We start from the raw sequence: 16,429 nt of genomic DNA, 5'->3' as shown, positions 1-16,429 counted from the left end.
AAGCATTAAATTTTCTTTCATCTTCTTGAAATAATGGAGGAAAGATGTTTTTAAGACACAAAAATGGAAGAGGAAAATAGAGGAGAATGATTACAATTTTTAATGGAACTTATTTCCATAAATGCATAAAACCTTTCCACCTCTTCTTATCCTGAAATGTTCCCCACAAAATGGTAACAACATCACACAGTATAAAAACACAGCAAAACCCTGTTGACCCAAAGGATACTTTCCTGATAATCTTGTGAAGAACATTAATAATAATCCAAAGGGACATTAAGCCAATTGACACTTCATAGATCCCGAATTTGTTAGTCCATGAAAATTCTCTAGTAAATGGCAAAACGAAATTATGTAGTCCACAGACACCAAAAACAAAACATCAAAGAGACTGACATTAATTTATCCCTATCAGACATGTTAAATATGCAGTAATCCAAAGGACATTTTCAAAACGACATTTTGAGTAGAAACAGTTGATTAAATGAAAACAAATCTAGTCATACTTAAAGAGGCACGTGATGAGAAACAGTTTTCTACAGCACAGACTGCGCACGCAAAATAACATAGCAGAGCGACACATGCTCGAGTGTGTGAATTATTGACCTAGCTGACAAATCCCTATGTACTAGCCCACTGTGATGCAATACTGTAGTCTTCACATGGATACACAGACTCTGAGCTACTCACTCACACCAAGCATGGGCACATCAACATTCTCCATCTTGGATGGACACTGACTGATGTTCAATGACGAGTATTTATTTGAAAGATTCAAAGAGTCTTTGCTGCTTAATGCACAACTCAGCAACATTATGATGGACAGCCAGTAAATATTAAAGTTTGGACTTGACAATCTAATGATTGTGAGAAGCGATCCTGTTGTCTATCCCATCAGTATACATCCACCCACCAAGCCATTAAGCATGACCACACAACTGATGTAGCGTGCTACAATCTGCATAGATCTGCTGGGCACCTACTCTAGTCCAGAATCAGTAAAGCTTGAAGGCAGATCTATCACAAAACATGTAGTTCCAACAAAAATACACAGCATAAAACTTTCCTTGTCTTACCCCCTCAAATAACAACACAAAGCTGAAATGATCTCAGAAGGCACATTTATAAACAATATTTACAAACTATGTATTGAAGAGAATTTCTCAAAGATTAACCTTGATATTCTCATGTCAGTTGGGTGTAACATCGCTTTGAAGAATACTCGAGTACAATCCCACCTCTAAAGAAGAAGCTGCAGTGATGGAAAGCTTATATGTTGACCACTTTGCTTAAATGAAACAACTATGTGCAAGATACAGGAGAAACCTTTGGATTGATCAGCCACCACCTAATTATCAATCAATTACACATACTAAATTAACTGCTCTAAACAGTGTAGGTTTTTAAACAGGAAAATACATACCCTTTGACCAAGCATAAACATTCAGCAGAATAACATCACATGAGACAAAACGATTTCTTGCCTGTAGAAACTTATATCAATATATCTATCTTCACCTCATATCTCCCTGATCACTTGTGTAAAGGCACCTTTGATGAAAATCTCTAAGGTCAATGACATGGTTTGTTGGCAAAATATTCTACTACAGTGTAGAAATTTCTTGCAAAGAGCAGCACATGCATTTGGAAAACCGAGAGTGTGTCACCTTTTCGTATTCTTCTTCTTCTATTCAGCAACATATATTTTGTTTGTGGAATGCTTCATAAAGTGTCATGTAAAAAACACCCAACATATGATCATGTAAAGAGTGAAAAAAAAATAATCCCAATTCCAGTAAGAAGCCAAGGCATGTTCTCTTCAAGAAAATGATAAACATATATTCACTAATTGCTTAGTTCCTTTTCCAGAGAACTTGTAACAGTGTCACAATTGTTTGCATCTGTTGTCTGCTCGTGGAGGTATCAGTAGGGCACCTGGTGCCTTCTCTGCTGATACTGTTCATGTAGTTTCCTCTGCTGCTGCATCTTCTGAAACCTAGGAGGAAGATCTCCTTTGCTGAAGTGCCGATGCCTCCCGTCTCTCTTTTGACCTTCCTTCTCGTTTCTATCTCTTCCTTGACTAGCTCCTCGTTCAAAGTCTCTGTTAGTATCTCTTCTGCCCCTGCCTCCCTCCCTTTTCGGTGCCCTGCCTCTGAATCGTCCCTGTCCACCTCCGCCTCTTGGCCGGAACTCCTTCCTGGGCACTGGCTCTTCTACAACATCCACAACCTCAGTTTCCTTGTCCCAATCTTCCTTCTCTTCTTCCTCTTCTCGGGAGGGATTCACTATTCTTGTTTCGGTTCGGACTTCTTGTTGCTGCTTCATCTAAATAAATGTAAGAGAAAAAATGTCATTCAAATAATGTTTCCAAAATTTTAAAATGATTGAAAAGTGGCCTAAAATTAAGAAACAGAATTTCTTGCATGAGATTTTGCTGCAGCATCTTTCGTCTCAAGAACGATACTTGTTGAATACTTGTGTCTGCACATACCATAAACCCAAATATATGCTGACATGGGTAACTTTTGATAGATATTAGGTATGTTCTACTGACTTCCTGCAATGAGTACATGTTTTCATTACTAAATATGTGAGGGAAATTCTACTTACCACATATTCTTTGTATTTCTCCTTGATTTCTCGACCAACTATCTTGTAATCCTGATACAAAATCACAACTTTGTCTCTCAGCTTTTCTGTCTCATCCCATTTGCGGCTATGAAGAATGACATTAAGAATTTTGAGCACTTCATCCATTTGTGAAGTCAGTCGTGACACCTCAAGAGCCTGGTCAGGGTAGTGTTCTGCAGTGAAGTCCTGGTCTCGTAACTTTGTTCTAGCAATAAACTTCCTCATCTCTGGGACCTTCATGGCAAAGAAGTCATCATATAAACGTCTGAATGCCTCAAACTGGAACTTCTTTTGGATGTGTTCAGTCGTTGTCCTGTGGGACTCCAATGGTGTGACAGATTTTCCTGGGCTCAACATGCCCCTTCCTCCAAAGCTCATTGACAAAAATGAGTCTGGACTTTTTCTTCCTGTAGCCTCCTCTGCATCTGTCATCTCCTCCTCCAGATCCTTCAGGGCAAGCTCTTCAGTCTGGAAGGGTGTTCCACAAACTCCACACATCTTCTGAGTCACTTCAAAAGGAGCAAAGGTTTCCTTTACTTCTTGATATGCGCACATCCTGACAAAGTTGCCAGATTCAAATCTATCTTTGAAGGTCAGCCACCTGAAGAACCGCTGCAGTTTCTTGGCTGCTTTATCCCTCCTAAGATTCTCCTGATATTGCTTATTCTCTTCAAGTTTTCTCTGTGCCTCCTCTGGTGTGAGGCCCAGTTCTTCTTCTTCTTCTTCAAAGTTCAGAGGCATCTCATTTCCAGAGTCCATATTCTCTGGGTCAAACTTGTGAAACCCCATAGAGAAGCTATCCAGGTTGCGTACTTGTTGGAACTGAGCTCCCTGTCGTCTCTGGTTGTCCCACTTCCAGTAACAGGACAGGAGGAACTCATCCTCTCTCTGCAGCAGAAGGTCCCTCAGAACAGCCACAATGTCAGCAATACCTCTTGACCGTTTCACTGCTTGGAGGCACTGCGTCAGTCTGCAAGGAGCATCTTCAGGTAGACTGAGTTTCATGATGGTAGACATGAGTTGGCATTCCAGGTCAGCAGGAACAAATGACCCGACATTGGTCAGTAAAACTAATGCCAGGACAAGCAGTCGCTCTGCCTGAAGATATTGGACGTCTGCTCCTTCCTTTCTTGGTTTGAAGATCATACTTAAAAGATTCATTCTTGACCCACATAGCACACCTACTATCTGTACAAAGCGATCCCTAACAATTTGAAGGTTGTCTCTCCTGTCATATATTCCATGAACCAACTCCTGTATTCTGATGTCACCCTTTACAAAAGTAGCATTTACTAAGGGGATGGTAGCAAGATAGGTTGCTGGGAGAACAAACTTCATGGTTGCTGGGGTGAGTTTTGCAATGCAGAAGAAGGAAATACTCACAAAGACCTCCTGCCAGAACAGGAATAGTGGCATCTTAGGGAATACAGAAAGCCTGGTCCGATCACCCATAAGTTTCACAAACTTTGCATATTCCATTATAGCCTTGACTGGACTGTCTTGCAGCCACCGATGCACATCAAAGAATTGTCTTCCCATACAGACTACTGTTAAAGTACGATGATGGAAATCAGCTTTGAGAGCATACTTTCTGCGTTTATCCAACCATCTTGGAGTACGTTTCATCAGATCATCTTCAAGCTGATGACAGTACTTCTCAATATCCATCTTCAACCTAAACAGTGATGAAAAGAGTGTTGCTCTCACAAACCAGTCAGTGCTTTTTGATCTTTTTTCTAAGGTGTCAACAAAGGTCTTTTCTGAAAATTTCCAAGAGTGCTCTAGAAATCTTTGAACCTGAGGTCCCACTTTTCCAAACGACAACCGATTTAACAGTTGACTGGTCACAACAGCATTTTCAGTGAGATTCCTCAAATGATGATATTCTGGGATCAAGAAGTCCAACAGCCTCTCGCAAGAATCAAATCTTGTTGATTCATCGATCAAAGAGTTGATTCGCTTGTACAGGTTTTTCATTTCAGGCTCCAAACCTGTAATCTTGATTCCTTTAATGGTAAGAGCTCCAGATTGAAGAATACTGTCTAGGTTAACTTCCCAAAGCAGTGCATCAAGAGCTTTGAATGCCGAGCCTCTGTTGTAGTCTGTGTGTAGGTAAGGGCAGTATTCTTCGTCGGGACACACTTCTCCTTCCATGTGTGACTTACACTGGAGTCGTTGAGAGACATGGCTTCTGAGCGAATCTCGACTTGAGTTGATCCAGTTCTTCAACATATCTGCAAGGTGAAAGCTGAGCATCACACATATCTTCTTCTTTTCTTTCTCAACAGATGGCAGTTTCTTCTCCTGCTTATTGGCATAGAAGTCCGGAATAATCCTCACACATCTGGGTTTCTGCTTTGGGTAGACAATAAGAGTGTTGACATCCTTCTCATGTAGCCCATAGAACTGCAAATACAGCTGACATCTAGCCTTCTCCTCGTTTGATGTTGGTTTCAACAGAGCTTTCATCACATTGAACAATGAGTCCACTCCACGGACAACATCCTGCATGTCAGCAAAAGCTTCATCCATTAGTGACATCTGCACAACAAGATCCAGTGACTCCAGCATTCCAGCTTCGTTAGCATATGGTTTAACGCTTTTGAAATACTGAAAGGCTTTCTTTGCGGTTTCTAGGTCAAGTTTCAAGCTGGCCAGAGCCAAACAGGTTGTCCCAACGCTGTCAAATCTGTCTACCGACATGTATGCATCACGGGCACTGGTTAGGTGCTCCAATATCTTCTGTTGGTCAAATCCTTCCTTTGAAGACATGAGAGCCAGGGCCTGGGCGTAGTGGCAGTCCCCAAGAACATCCTGGTCATCTCCTTGCAGAGCAAAGTCTAGGGCTTTCTCAAACTTCCCATGCTGAAGCATCATACGTGCTGCTTCAGTCGTCTGCCCTACAAAAGTTTCAGAACCATTAGTAAACATTAATGAGAGAAGTGTGCAAATGCTCAAAATGAAATGTTGTGCACAACATATTCTGTGATCAAGTGCCCAAGTTTTTATCTTTAGGTATATGGATTTTTCTCATTTTTGGTTCTGGTTAGCTGGTGGGAAACAAGTTGAGAAAACAACAGAAACTAGTGACACATTTCAGTTGGACATTTTTCTTGAATAGGTTACTATCCAGCCATCTTGACAGTGGTAGATAATGATGGACAAATCTAATCTCTCCATGAAATTGGCAGCATGCTGACGAAGTAATTTGGATTAAGGAGAAAGAAGAATGAAACAATTTCTAACAAAATATAGTTAAATTGGATGCAATGAGCCTACCATCCTGTACAAGTATTGTTGCAGCTTGTTCTACATAGGCCCGCTTTGTGAGGAAGTCAAGCTGATCTGCAACTCTTGGCAAGCGCTCTAGGGCCTCCACCATCTTGGCTTCATTCTTGTACTTGTGGTAGAAGTTGGCTGCCTTGTAACTGAGTCTGGCTACGGTGAAGCTTATGCCTGGCTTGTTTTGAAGGAGTGCACGTGGGACTTCATTCCCTTTCCTCTCCAGCTCCTATAGTATTTAAGATTCATTCTATCTAAGTGTTCAGTTTGCAAATTGATGAAATACATGTGAAACATGACCTTTTATTTCAGGAAAGAGTGAGTAAAGTTTCTAGCAATATTCCAGCAACATTATGGTGGGTGAAATTAGAAATGTATACATTGTACCCATGTGGGGAATCAAATGAGGTTCTTTGTCTACACTTAAAAGGGCAAGTGTGCGTGAAAAAAGTACTTATTTTCTTATCAGAACCAATATGGATTATTTTTAATTACTTACTATGAATGTTTCAACATATACATTGATCTCTCCTAAAATGAATGCATAACCCACACAAGCAGGGTTTGGGAAAGGCAGGGATCATGGGCTAGTTTTCACATTATAATGAAAAATGAAAAAATGCCTTGAGAAATTTGGCATTAAAATTGAGACATACGATAAAGTATGCAAGACACAATGAATGGTGATTTATGTAAAGGCTGGCTAGTTTTACGAGCGATGTAATTTCCATGAAATTTGACTTGCAATGAGTGGATTGCTTGGTAACACTTTCTGTATCATGTAGCAGAGTTGAACCAGTCACATAGCCAGCTGATGGCTAGACACCAGGTGGATTAATACAGTAGCTTGTGCATCTAAACACAAGAACCACATGTATAACTGCCCCACGTGAAATGAATCTAATAAGGTGTTCCGACGTCATTCATTTATCATTTGGGCACCAACGACATCATTTCCAAGGGACGTAAGTCATGGTGTAGTCACTGTGGCATAGAACTCTCGGTTAATGTAGAAAATTGCATCAATATAACAGAAGATATAGATTAATTACTTCTGATATCTATTTTGTTTTGGCTATAAAACTGCATGATAAAGATTTCTTATGAGTGAGTGAGTGAGTGAGTGAGTTTAGTTTTATGCTGCACTCAGCAATATTCCAGCTATATGGCGGCGGTCTGTAAATAATCGAGTGTGGACCAGACAATCCAGTGATCAACAACATGAACAACCAATTGGGAACCGATGACATGTCCCAACCAAGTCAGCAAGCCTGACCACCCGATCCCGTTAGTCGCCTCTTATACCACACATAGTCGCCTTTTATGGCAAGCATGGGTTGCTGAAGGTCTATTCTACCCCGTGACCTTCACGGGTTGATTTCTTATGAAGACAAAGTGGAAGACAAAAAGGTTAATTTTTGTGTAAACTTGCCCTTTAACCACTAGGCTACCCTGACATCTGCCTTGGGGAAAGAGAGTACTGTTATGTAAGCACTAAATAATTATGTAAACAATACTTAAGCTGTTCTTTTTTAAATCCTGACAAGAGTAAATCACAAAACATTAAATGACTTACACTGACAACCAGTTTGTATCTCTCAAGGCAGTCGATAGCTTGGTCATACAGCTCTTCATTGTCAAGGACCTCGATAGCTTTGTGGTAGTTCCCCAGCTGTTCATAACATCGACTTGCATCAACGTGTTTCTTGCATCTTCGGAACATCTTGGCAGCATCAAACAACTAGGATAGGAAACAGATTCTACAATGCACATTGCAGAGCGCTCCATACAAAACCTGGTTGTCAACAACAAGTAATTAAATAAACAGCAAAAGGCACCACTTCAAGATCTGTCTCATACATCTGCCAAGATCTGTTAAAAGATATGAAATGGTTTTAAAGTTGTTCTCCGGAAACGAAGCCCATCCCTCCATTTTGAGACTAAGTCCGAAATGTTTCCATTGAAACCGAGAAAATAATACCCCACAAAAACCTGTACATAGCAAAAGGCACCACTTTGAAATCTGACTGATATATCTACCAATTTTTGCAGAATAATATTGCATGTTTTTTTAGTCTTGCTTCGGAAATGAAGCCCACCCTACCATCAGACTAAAACCATAACGTTCCATGGAAAAGCAAAAACAAAAATAAAAATGCCAAAAATCTGTAAATAGCAAAAAGGCACAATCATAGGTTCAGATTATTTTATCCATCAAGTGTGGTCTAAAAATATTGAACGTTTTTTGAGTTATGCTCCGGAAACAAAATGGTTACGAACGGATGGACAGACGAGGCATTGACTATATCCCCCCACATTTCATGCTGGAGGGATAAAAAACAAAAATAAACAAAAAAAATAAACATCCAGGGCCTAGTCTCATTTGTTACCACTGAACAGGAAAATCACAACTTTAAAAAATTCCTTAGTAGTAAACGGTTCATGACATGATGAGGATAGGATATTTTATTTATATAGCCCACATAAACATGCAACTAGTCCTTGCTCAAGGTGCTGGTATTTGTTTCCTTTGATCACTGGATGTCAATCTCAGCATCACATCGTATAATCAATCTCAACTCCCTGGGGAGTATACAACGCTTACTGACACTAGACACACCAAGTTTATTGTGGTTCTCTCATCCTATCGAGGTAGCCATTCACAGCTGGGTGGACTGGAACACAAAGTTGCAGAACTTCGTCCATGTTTACCGCACGTTGCTGTACGCACAACTGGGTGTTTGCATGCATTCATGTGGCCACAATTTGGGCAAATACCAATGGATTTGTGGGTTCATTTTAAGTGCACAGGGTTGTGTACTGCACACTAGGGGCTGTGACAACACTGAAAGAGTCTGCACACAAAGCTGACTCCAAGGTTTTCATTCCCGGTCACAGGTGGACTTGATCCTGACACCCCAACCTTACTGGATCACTAGCCTGATGCTTTAGCCAGGTGCTCACTGGGCCTCCATGTCCAAGTTGATGACTGTATTGTCAACACACCAGTGGGTGAACAAAAGATATTGGACAGCCTCTTTGTTATGCCCCAGACACCAAACCAAAGCTCAGAAAACCTAGCATATACTCACTTCAACAACATATAATTCCAACTCCTTGAATTCTACATAGGTATAGATACTGAAGAGATTTGAGATGTGTACTACAGTTGCTAATATCTGCCAGTTCACAATAAACATGTTCATTAAAAGCGTAGTATACTATATACTGTCTTCTTCCCTACTACTACAGGTGACAAAATAACTTATAGCGAGTAAATATGGTTTTAGCAATATTTTTAGAGCAATATCAAGGCGGAGGGACACCAGAAATGGGCTTCACATACACTACCCATGTGGAAAATCAAACTCCGGTCTTTGGCGTGATGAGCAAGGCAAGCAAGTTTAGCGTAGGCTACCCAACCCCAGAGTGAGTGAGTGAATGAGTTTAGTTTTATGTCACACTGAGGAAATATTCCAGCTATATGGCAGCGGTCTGTAAATAATTGAGTCTGGACCAGACAATCCAGTGATCAACAGCGCATCGATCTGCGCAATTGGAAACCAATGACATGTGTCAACCAAGTCAGCAAGCCTGACCACCTGATCCCCTAAATCGCCTCTTACGACAAGCATAATTGCCCCAACCCCAGACATAGTAATAATATTTCATACACATAAATACATACTGAGCAAGAAATCAGCATACCTGTCCACATTTCTCAAATAAGGCAGCTGCAAGCTCATATTCCCGAGCATTCTGCAGACAGAGGGCAGCCTTATTATCGTTTCCACTCTCCAGGAACTTCTCTGCAGCATAAACAAACTCATCCTTCATCCTCTTGGGATTGTCCTTCATCCTAGAAGCTTTCAAGGCTTGGTTATGGGCCCTGGCTATCTTCTCCTTGGTCTCATTGTCCCCCATTCTGTAGCACTTGGCAGCCACCTCGTACAGACACCGGCTCATCATCTCATCGCCACGTTTCACCCAGTCCTCGGAGGTCGACTTCTCTGCAAACATTGTCTCCTCCATACCAGCTGCAACATTTAAATTAAAAATATTGATTGTTAATTGCTAAAATCAAACAAACATCAAACCTCCCGTGACCTCGTTTCTCTGTTCTCCACAGGTTCACAAAAATATACACATGTCATTAGTGCTGACACAGGTTTACAAGTCCAACAAAATACACTTAACCAACAGTTCCAGTTTGAATATTTCCAGTTGTAATAGTTTTGTAGATGTTATGATATCAATAATTATGAACAGTAGTCTAGCTTTTAGTCGTCATTCATTTCAGTTCACCAGTGTTGAAAATCACATGTCCAAATTACAGCTTTGGAATTTTCTTTTGTTCTTTTCCAGGTGACATTGAAATTTTATTGTCAACAGACCTGAACACTATTAAAACAGGGTCGACACAATTGTATATCACAACTCAATATAATGGAATAAATCTCACCCTGGGCATTCATCGAGGCTTCTGTAATACATCGTACCAGCTTCCTTGCCTTGAAGTACTCAAACATTGGAGCCCGCTTCTCTTCATCCTCATCAAAGATCCACACATTTACTCGTGCTCTTGTCAAGGCTGTGTACAGGTGCTTCAGTTCAGAGTTCAGGACCTTATGTTGATTGGGGTCAAAGTTCAAAGGTCGAGGCCTCTTTGGCTGCTTTAAGATTTCTGTAAAAAAAAGTTATTTCCTTGGGCATCTGAAAACCCATTATCTTGATATTATGTCATCACCTTCAAAAGCACATCAGAGAGTCGGATACCAGTGTTCAGCTTTAATAACATATGATAACAATGACTCCAACAAGGTACATAATACATGCATTTTCTGCCCGAAGATCACTCGGATTTGAAAACTGAAAGACAAACCCATATACTAGTCATTACATTTACATGTAGGTTGTTCTATACTTTAAAATGCTATTGACACATTGTTATGTTTGGGTCAGTGCCCTTAGTGCTTTGATAACCTTGCATGTACATACAAACCTTCATCAATGACGACAAGATTTTCTGTTCTTTCATCTTCAGAACATTTTGCAATTTGTTCCAAGAATGATGTAACAACTCGCCACTCTTTCATTGCCTGAATTCAAATAATAACATCCAGATGTCACAATGGTGATATAATTGCCTGCTGCAAACTTAAAAGTTAATGAAAGTGAAGGTCGTAGCTTAAGAAGAAGTTAAAATTTGTCAACAAAAACATTCGCAGTCAACCTCTCTTGATAACTTGCTCTGTAGCCGTTCAAACACACAAGAACCTGTAGCTGTTGAAACTCTCCTTCACTTCTACATGAATGTCACGGTATATGGAATATGCAAAAAACAATAATGAAGAAATTGCTGATAAAAAAAATGAAATCTTGAAGTTCAAGTAAAGGTCATCAATATTGACCAAGCTTAACATGCAGGACAACATGTTGAAGTGTTTCTGAATATTATGTGAAGGTCACCAACAGCAAGTATGACTTCCCTAGATGAAGAAAATCCAGTGAATGGTTCAAAGATAAAATGTTAAAGTTCCCCTTGTGGCAATCAAATGAAGGTCAAGGCCACCAGTCCTGACTGGGACCTTTCGCATACTGTGATGAACCTTGGCACTAAGCATGAAAGGAGTCAAGCCAACAATTCTTAAGATATTCCAATTCAGAACAGAGCCTAATATTATATCCCCTACTTCGTACTAAATGCGATATACTAAATGGGGTATAATATCACGTACACTCAGATAGAATCGAATCACATATATGTGACCCATTATTAACAAAATCTTAGTTGACTGTTTACTATGAGAAAATGGCAATCTACAACTAATTAATTTTAAACATCATGCACCTCCATGTCAGTTCATTGATGATAGTGAGTGAGAACAGTTTTACAATGCTTTTACTACTATTTTCAGAAACATTCCACCAACATCATGACAGAAGGTAACAGAAATGGGCTTCACTCATTGCACCCATGTGGAGAATCAACCCCATGTTTCAGCATGATGAGCAAACACCTTAACCTCTAGGCTACACCGACACCCTTCATCATTAATAGTTCAGTAGTAAGGTACCATATAGCATTATTTCACCTACCTGAGAATCCTTGAAGAAGTTGTACAACAGGACATCATCAAACTCCAGTCCCTTTGCCTCGTAGATGGTGAGTATGATACCGTGACTGAGTTCCTCCGGCATGTTGTTCTTCACTGATTCATTCACTACTAGGATAGCTTGGTGAGCGCCAAACTCAATGTGGGACGTCTTCCGCTTGTTGCCCTTTAAGTTAGATGCATCAACTGTATTACCTCCCTTGGACAGTCAGGCAAATGTTAATGCCTTCAACATATTTCAAAATGTTATATAACTATTTGGTACACAACTACAGTTAGCAACTGACAAGTACACAAAGAATGCATAGAAACAGGTATACCAAAAAAATGATATTTGAAACAGTGGGTTGTAGTAAGCAGCTGTCAGATATCTATCAGTATTCACCTATGATCGCTAATTTCATTTAATTTTGAATTAAATGACAACCACATCCCTTCAGCTAACATATCAGTTTAATTCATTTTGATCATTTCTGGTTATGTGAAACTTCATACAAATGTCACATATTAAATCATCACTGTTGAAACATGCTGTCATGAACAATATGATTTGTATCTAAACAAACTTGACATCACAGTCTGACCACACAATCACACCAGGGTCAAACCCTCCTATTCATGTAATGTCGGAATGAATACCTCACCTGCAGTAGTATGGCCAAGTCTCCAAGACTGCAGGACTCCAACAGGATAGGTGGTGGTCCATGGAAAAGCCCCTGATCTTTCTGTAGTCTGTCAAATGATTCTGGGAAGAACTCAACCATCAGGTCCAAAACTGAGGAAGCAAGGGAGAGAATCCCAGCATGCGACCTGTAATTGTGCGTTAGCTGATAAATCTGTTTGGGTACATTGACACTTCCAAACTGTCCTCTAGCATGAAGAGATTTCCGTGCATAGTAAAACAGAGACTTCAGGTCACTGAATCTGAAAGAAATTCCTCTCATGATTCCTTGAGCTGTGTCACCAGTGAGGAACATATCATTTGGATTCTGGTTGATTCTGAGGAGGACACACAGCTCAGACTGTGTGAAATCCTGGGTCTCATCTACATACAGCTGATGAATCACCCATGTCTGTTCATTCATAGATCGTAGACGTTTGTAGATGTTCTGGACAAGATCAGCTTCATCAAACAAGAACTTCTGCTTCTTGAAATGGTCATACCTGAGGTACAGTTCATAAACTTTGTCTCTCTCACCAGTGAAATTGGGAGCTCGCTTCTTTCCCAACTCGATGTACTCGTCCTTGCTCAAATGTCCATTTGGCTTCAACAACGCTTCAAAAGAACCCTTGATGAAGGACATGATTTCAGTCCACACAAGAGAGGGGTGGTAATTCACTGACATCTTTTTGAGAATTTTGGGCCAGATTTCCTCAGCGAAGGTTTCATAAGTTACTTCTCGTCTGGGGTCTACTTTTGGTTGGTGTCGGGCAGCTCGTATCTGTTCTGGAGCATTCTCTGCTTCTTCATCAAAGTCAACAGCTTCTTCTTCATCTTCCTCATCAGAGTCTGGTTCCAGCGGGGAAAATCCAAACAGGTCGTCTTGAGTACCCCAACCTTGTACCCTGGCTGCAAGACTTCCATCTTCATTCCTCTCAAAGAAGTATGGCGGATCAAGAGAGGCATCCAGCATCATCAACAGCTGCTTTGATGTGAGGAACAGTGGGTAGCATAAGTCATCCACATCCTGCAGCCTGTGAGGAAGATCTTCTGCCTCCTTTCCTGCATGGTCTTGGGTTGCTTCAAATGCATGGCAGAGCTCGTAGAAGTTCTTGTGCACCTCTGTGCTCAGCACAGGGTTCTTGGTGACGAAGATCTGATGCAGATGGTCATACTCAGGACCACCGAGGTCATAGTTTTCTTCGTCAGGATCTCCATCCAAGCATTCAAATACTGGACTTTCCACATCTTGGGCAGCAGCTTCAGCATCTGACCCTCCGTCATTAAGTTCTTCGTCCTCGCTGTCTTCATCTGCAATTATTGAATAATTGGAAGGGTATTATTTTCTTGAAATACACACACATTTGGATTATCATTTGCTTTGAGTAGAAACAGCATGTCAACAGCAAGTGTAAGAGACCCTTAATCGTAAGACAATAAGGCACCACTTAACATGAACAATATTGATTTTGCTGATTGTTGTATATGCTAAATACCACACTTTCAACATGGTAACTGATTTATGTATTCAATTTATCTCTTCATGCATTAAGAAGCCCTTCAAGATTTTTGCAGTTTGAAACTAAGAAAATAGACCATCAAGGGAATCTAATGCTCTTAAGAATCAAAGATCGACAATGCTTGTTCTTTATGGCAATAATCAGGAATACAATGAGCATAGGAAAGTGCTTCATTAAACATTTGCACTGACATTAAATCTGAAATGAAACCATTCTATTAATGTTTGAAACATGTTACCTGCTTCATGTGATTTCTCATCCTCAAGGAACCGTTCAGGTCGGGGCAGGAAGGGTTCTCCTGAATCTTTAGCCATGACCCAGTAGGATATGAAGCTTGTCCACAGCCTGTACAGACAGCATGTGGTCTTGCCAGTTCCACTTCTACCTAGGAGCAGAATTGGAGCCTTTGATCTCAGATGTATAATGGCATCCTCCTTGTCAGTGACACGGAAGGGGAAGTCAATCTTGCGCTCAATGTTCTGGAGGATGATGTTGACAAGTGCTGAGGAAAATGAGTAGAACTTCAGAATGTGGTATTCTGTTTCATTGGCACTGGCCGGTGGATACAGTAGCATCTGCTGTTTGTCTCTAACAGCTTCAAGGCTCAAATCATCATCTTGTTCTGCAAACAGCATTGGGTACCGCTTTGTGGTTCCTCCTTCGAACTGAGAGTCTTTCACACCTTTCAGCTTCTTTTTGAGGATGCAAGTCTCCCCTCGACTGTGTGACTTGATGACATTTTGGATTGACCTGTACAGATTGTCATGGTCAAAGACGATATCCCAGACTCGGATTATCTCTGAATAGATCCTCCCTCCCCTGACAGCAAATTCTTGTACTTCTTCTGTCTGAAGTCTCTTGTCAGCTTCTTCACTGCACCGAGCTGAGAAAGCAACTGCAACCTCCCAAATTATCCTTGCAGCCTTCGACAGCTTGGCTTCATACAGCTCCAGTGTTGCCGGTGCATTGTTCACCCTCTTGCGAAGATATGGCCTCCACTCTCCATTGGCTAGCAAAAGAATTCGCCGTATGGCTCGCTGTTTTAATTCTGGGAGAACATGCTTGTCCCGAAGACACTTCCATACATCAGCAGTACATTCCACCTCCCAGGCCAGGTTGTCAAATGTGCTGACATTCACCTCAGACTCTTCGTCCATTTCTTCATCCTCATCCAAGTCCTCTTCATCAAAATTTGCCTTGACATCTGCATCCTCATCATCCTCATCATCATCCAGCCTCCTTTCAGCTACAGTCCTTGTTTGTTTCTTTGGTGATTCTGTTCTTCTGTCTGTAGATGCTCCTTCTGTCTGCAGCTCGTTGGAAGCAGCCATAGCTGCAGAAACATCAGGCTTGTCTTTTTCGAGTTTACTCTCCTTGAAAATGGAAATCTCAGGATCTGGTCTTTCGTTGATGATCTCCTTGATCCTTTCCCTACTCTGAGCAACCCCAACCAGGTTCACACCTTTTACTCGGATATCCTCAACAGCTGTCTCTCTAAGGTCAGCTTCCTCTTCAACCCTTTCCGGCGAAGATTCTTGAGAGTCAGTTTTCTCTGTCCTTTTCTGTTTTTCTTGGCCAACAGCACTAGCTTTTTTCTGAGAGGTGTCATTAGTTTTTGACTTGGTGGCTGGCACATTCCCTCCAACGACTCTCAGAAACTGTGCCCGTCTGTCATTTTTGGTGGTGAGGTACTGTATTGCCATCTTGCCTTCCCTGTTGCAGATGTCTGCGGGGACCTGCTGGTTACACAGGAACTCCACAGCTTTCTGGGAATGTTTGTTGTACTTGCACTTGCAAGCCATGTGAAGTAGGGTGTCTCCGTCTCTGTTCACAACTCGGGGGTTCAGATAGATGTACTTGACTGTATCAGATTTGTGCAGCTCGAGTAGCCTCTCAAGGAGTGTGAAGTTACCTGAAAACAGACCACAGTATTCTTTTGATGAAAGCACTTTCTGTCAAATTTTCATTTTTAACATGATAACTCATGATACATTTTAATAAGTTATGAGCATCCACTCTGACATTTATTGCAAAAAACAATTTGTGTACCACACTATGCAACACTTTCATATACAAAATGGAGCCAAGGGGTAGCCTATTGCTTAAATCGTTCACTCGTTACACCAAACGAAGACCTGGACTCAATTCCCTACTTGGGTACAATTGGTGAAGCCCACTTCTGGGATCTCCCACCTTGCTACTGCTGGAATACTGCTAAA

At 41.0% G+C, this 16,429-nt stretch overlaps 1 protein-coding gene across 2 annotated transcripts in view; it reads right to left on the bottom strand.

Annotated features, from left to right (window-relative positions):
• Positions 1-1,104: 1,104 nt before the first annotated feature.
• The window catches only part of LOC137277679 (TPR and ankyrin repeat-containing protein 1-like), a 55,586-nt gene continuing 40,261 nt past the window's right edge, over positions 1,105-16,429 (bottom strand). For both annotated transcript variants that reach the window (XM_067809551.1, XM_067809550.1), the window contains exons 17-26: positions 14,449-16,122; positions 12,674-14,001; positions 12,013-12,195; positions 10,916-11,012; positions 10,376-10,597; positions 9,622-9,950; positions 7,490-7,654; positions 5,911-6,142; positions 2,611-5,531; positions 1,105-2,325 (exon numbers count right to left, since the gene is read on the bottom strand). In XM_067809551.1, coding sequence (XP_067665652.1) covers positions 1,924-2,325; positions 2,611-5,531; positions 5,911-6,142; positions 7,490-7,654; positions 9,622-9,950; positions 10,376-10,597; positions 10,916-11,012; positions 12,013-12,195; positions 12,674-14,001; positions 14,449-16,122 — 7,553 coding nt within the window. In that variant the 3' untranslated portion in view covers positions 1,105-1,923. The remainder of the gene's footprint in view (positions 2,326-2,610; positions 5,532-5,910; positions 6,143-7,489; positions 7,655-9,621; positions 9,951-10,375; positions 10,598-10,915; positions 11,013-12,012; positions 12,196-12,673; positions 14,002-14,448; positions 16,123-16,429) is intronic.

This window comes from Haliotis asinina, chromosome 3 (assembly GCF_037392515.1).
Source record: "Haliotis asinina isolate JCU_RB_2024 chromosome 3, JCU_Hal_asi_v2, whole genome shotgun sequence".
NCBI classification, from domain to species: domain Eukaryota; kingdom Metazoa; phylum Mollusca; class Gastropoda; order Lepetellida; family Haliotidae; genus Haliotis; species Haliotis asinina.
Note: the sequence above shows the minus strand (reverse complement) of the source record. Positions and strands in the feature narration are given on the sequence as shown.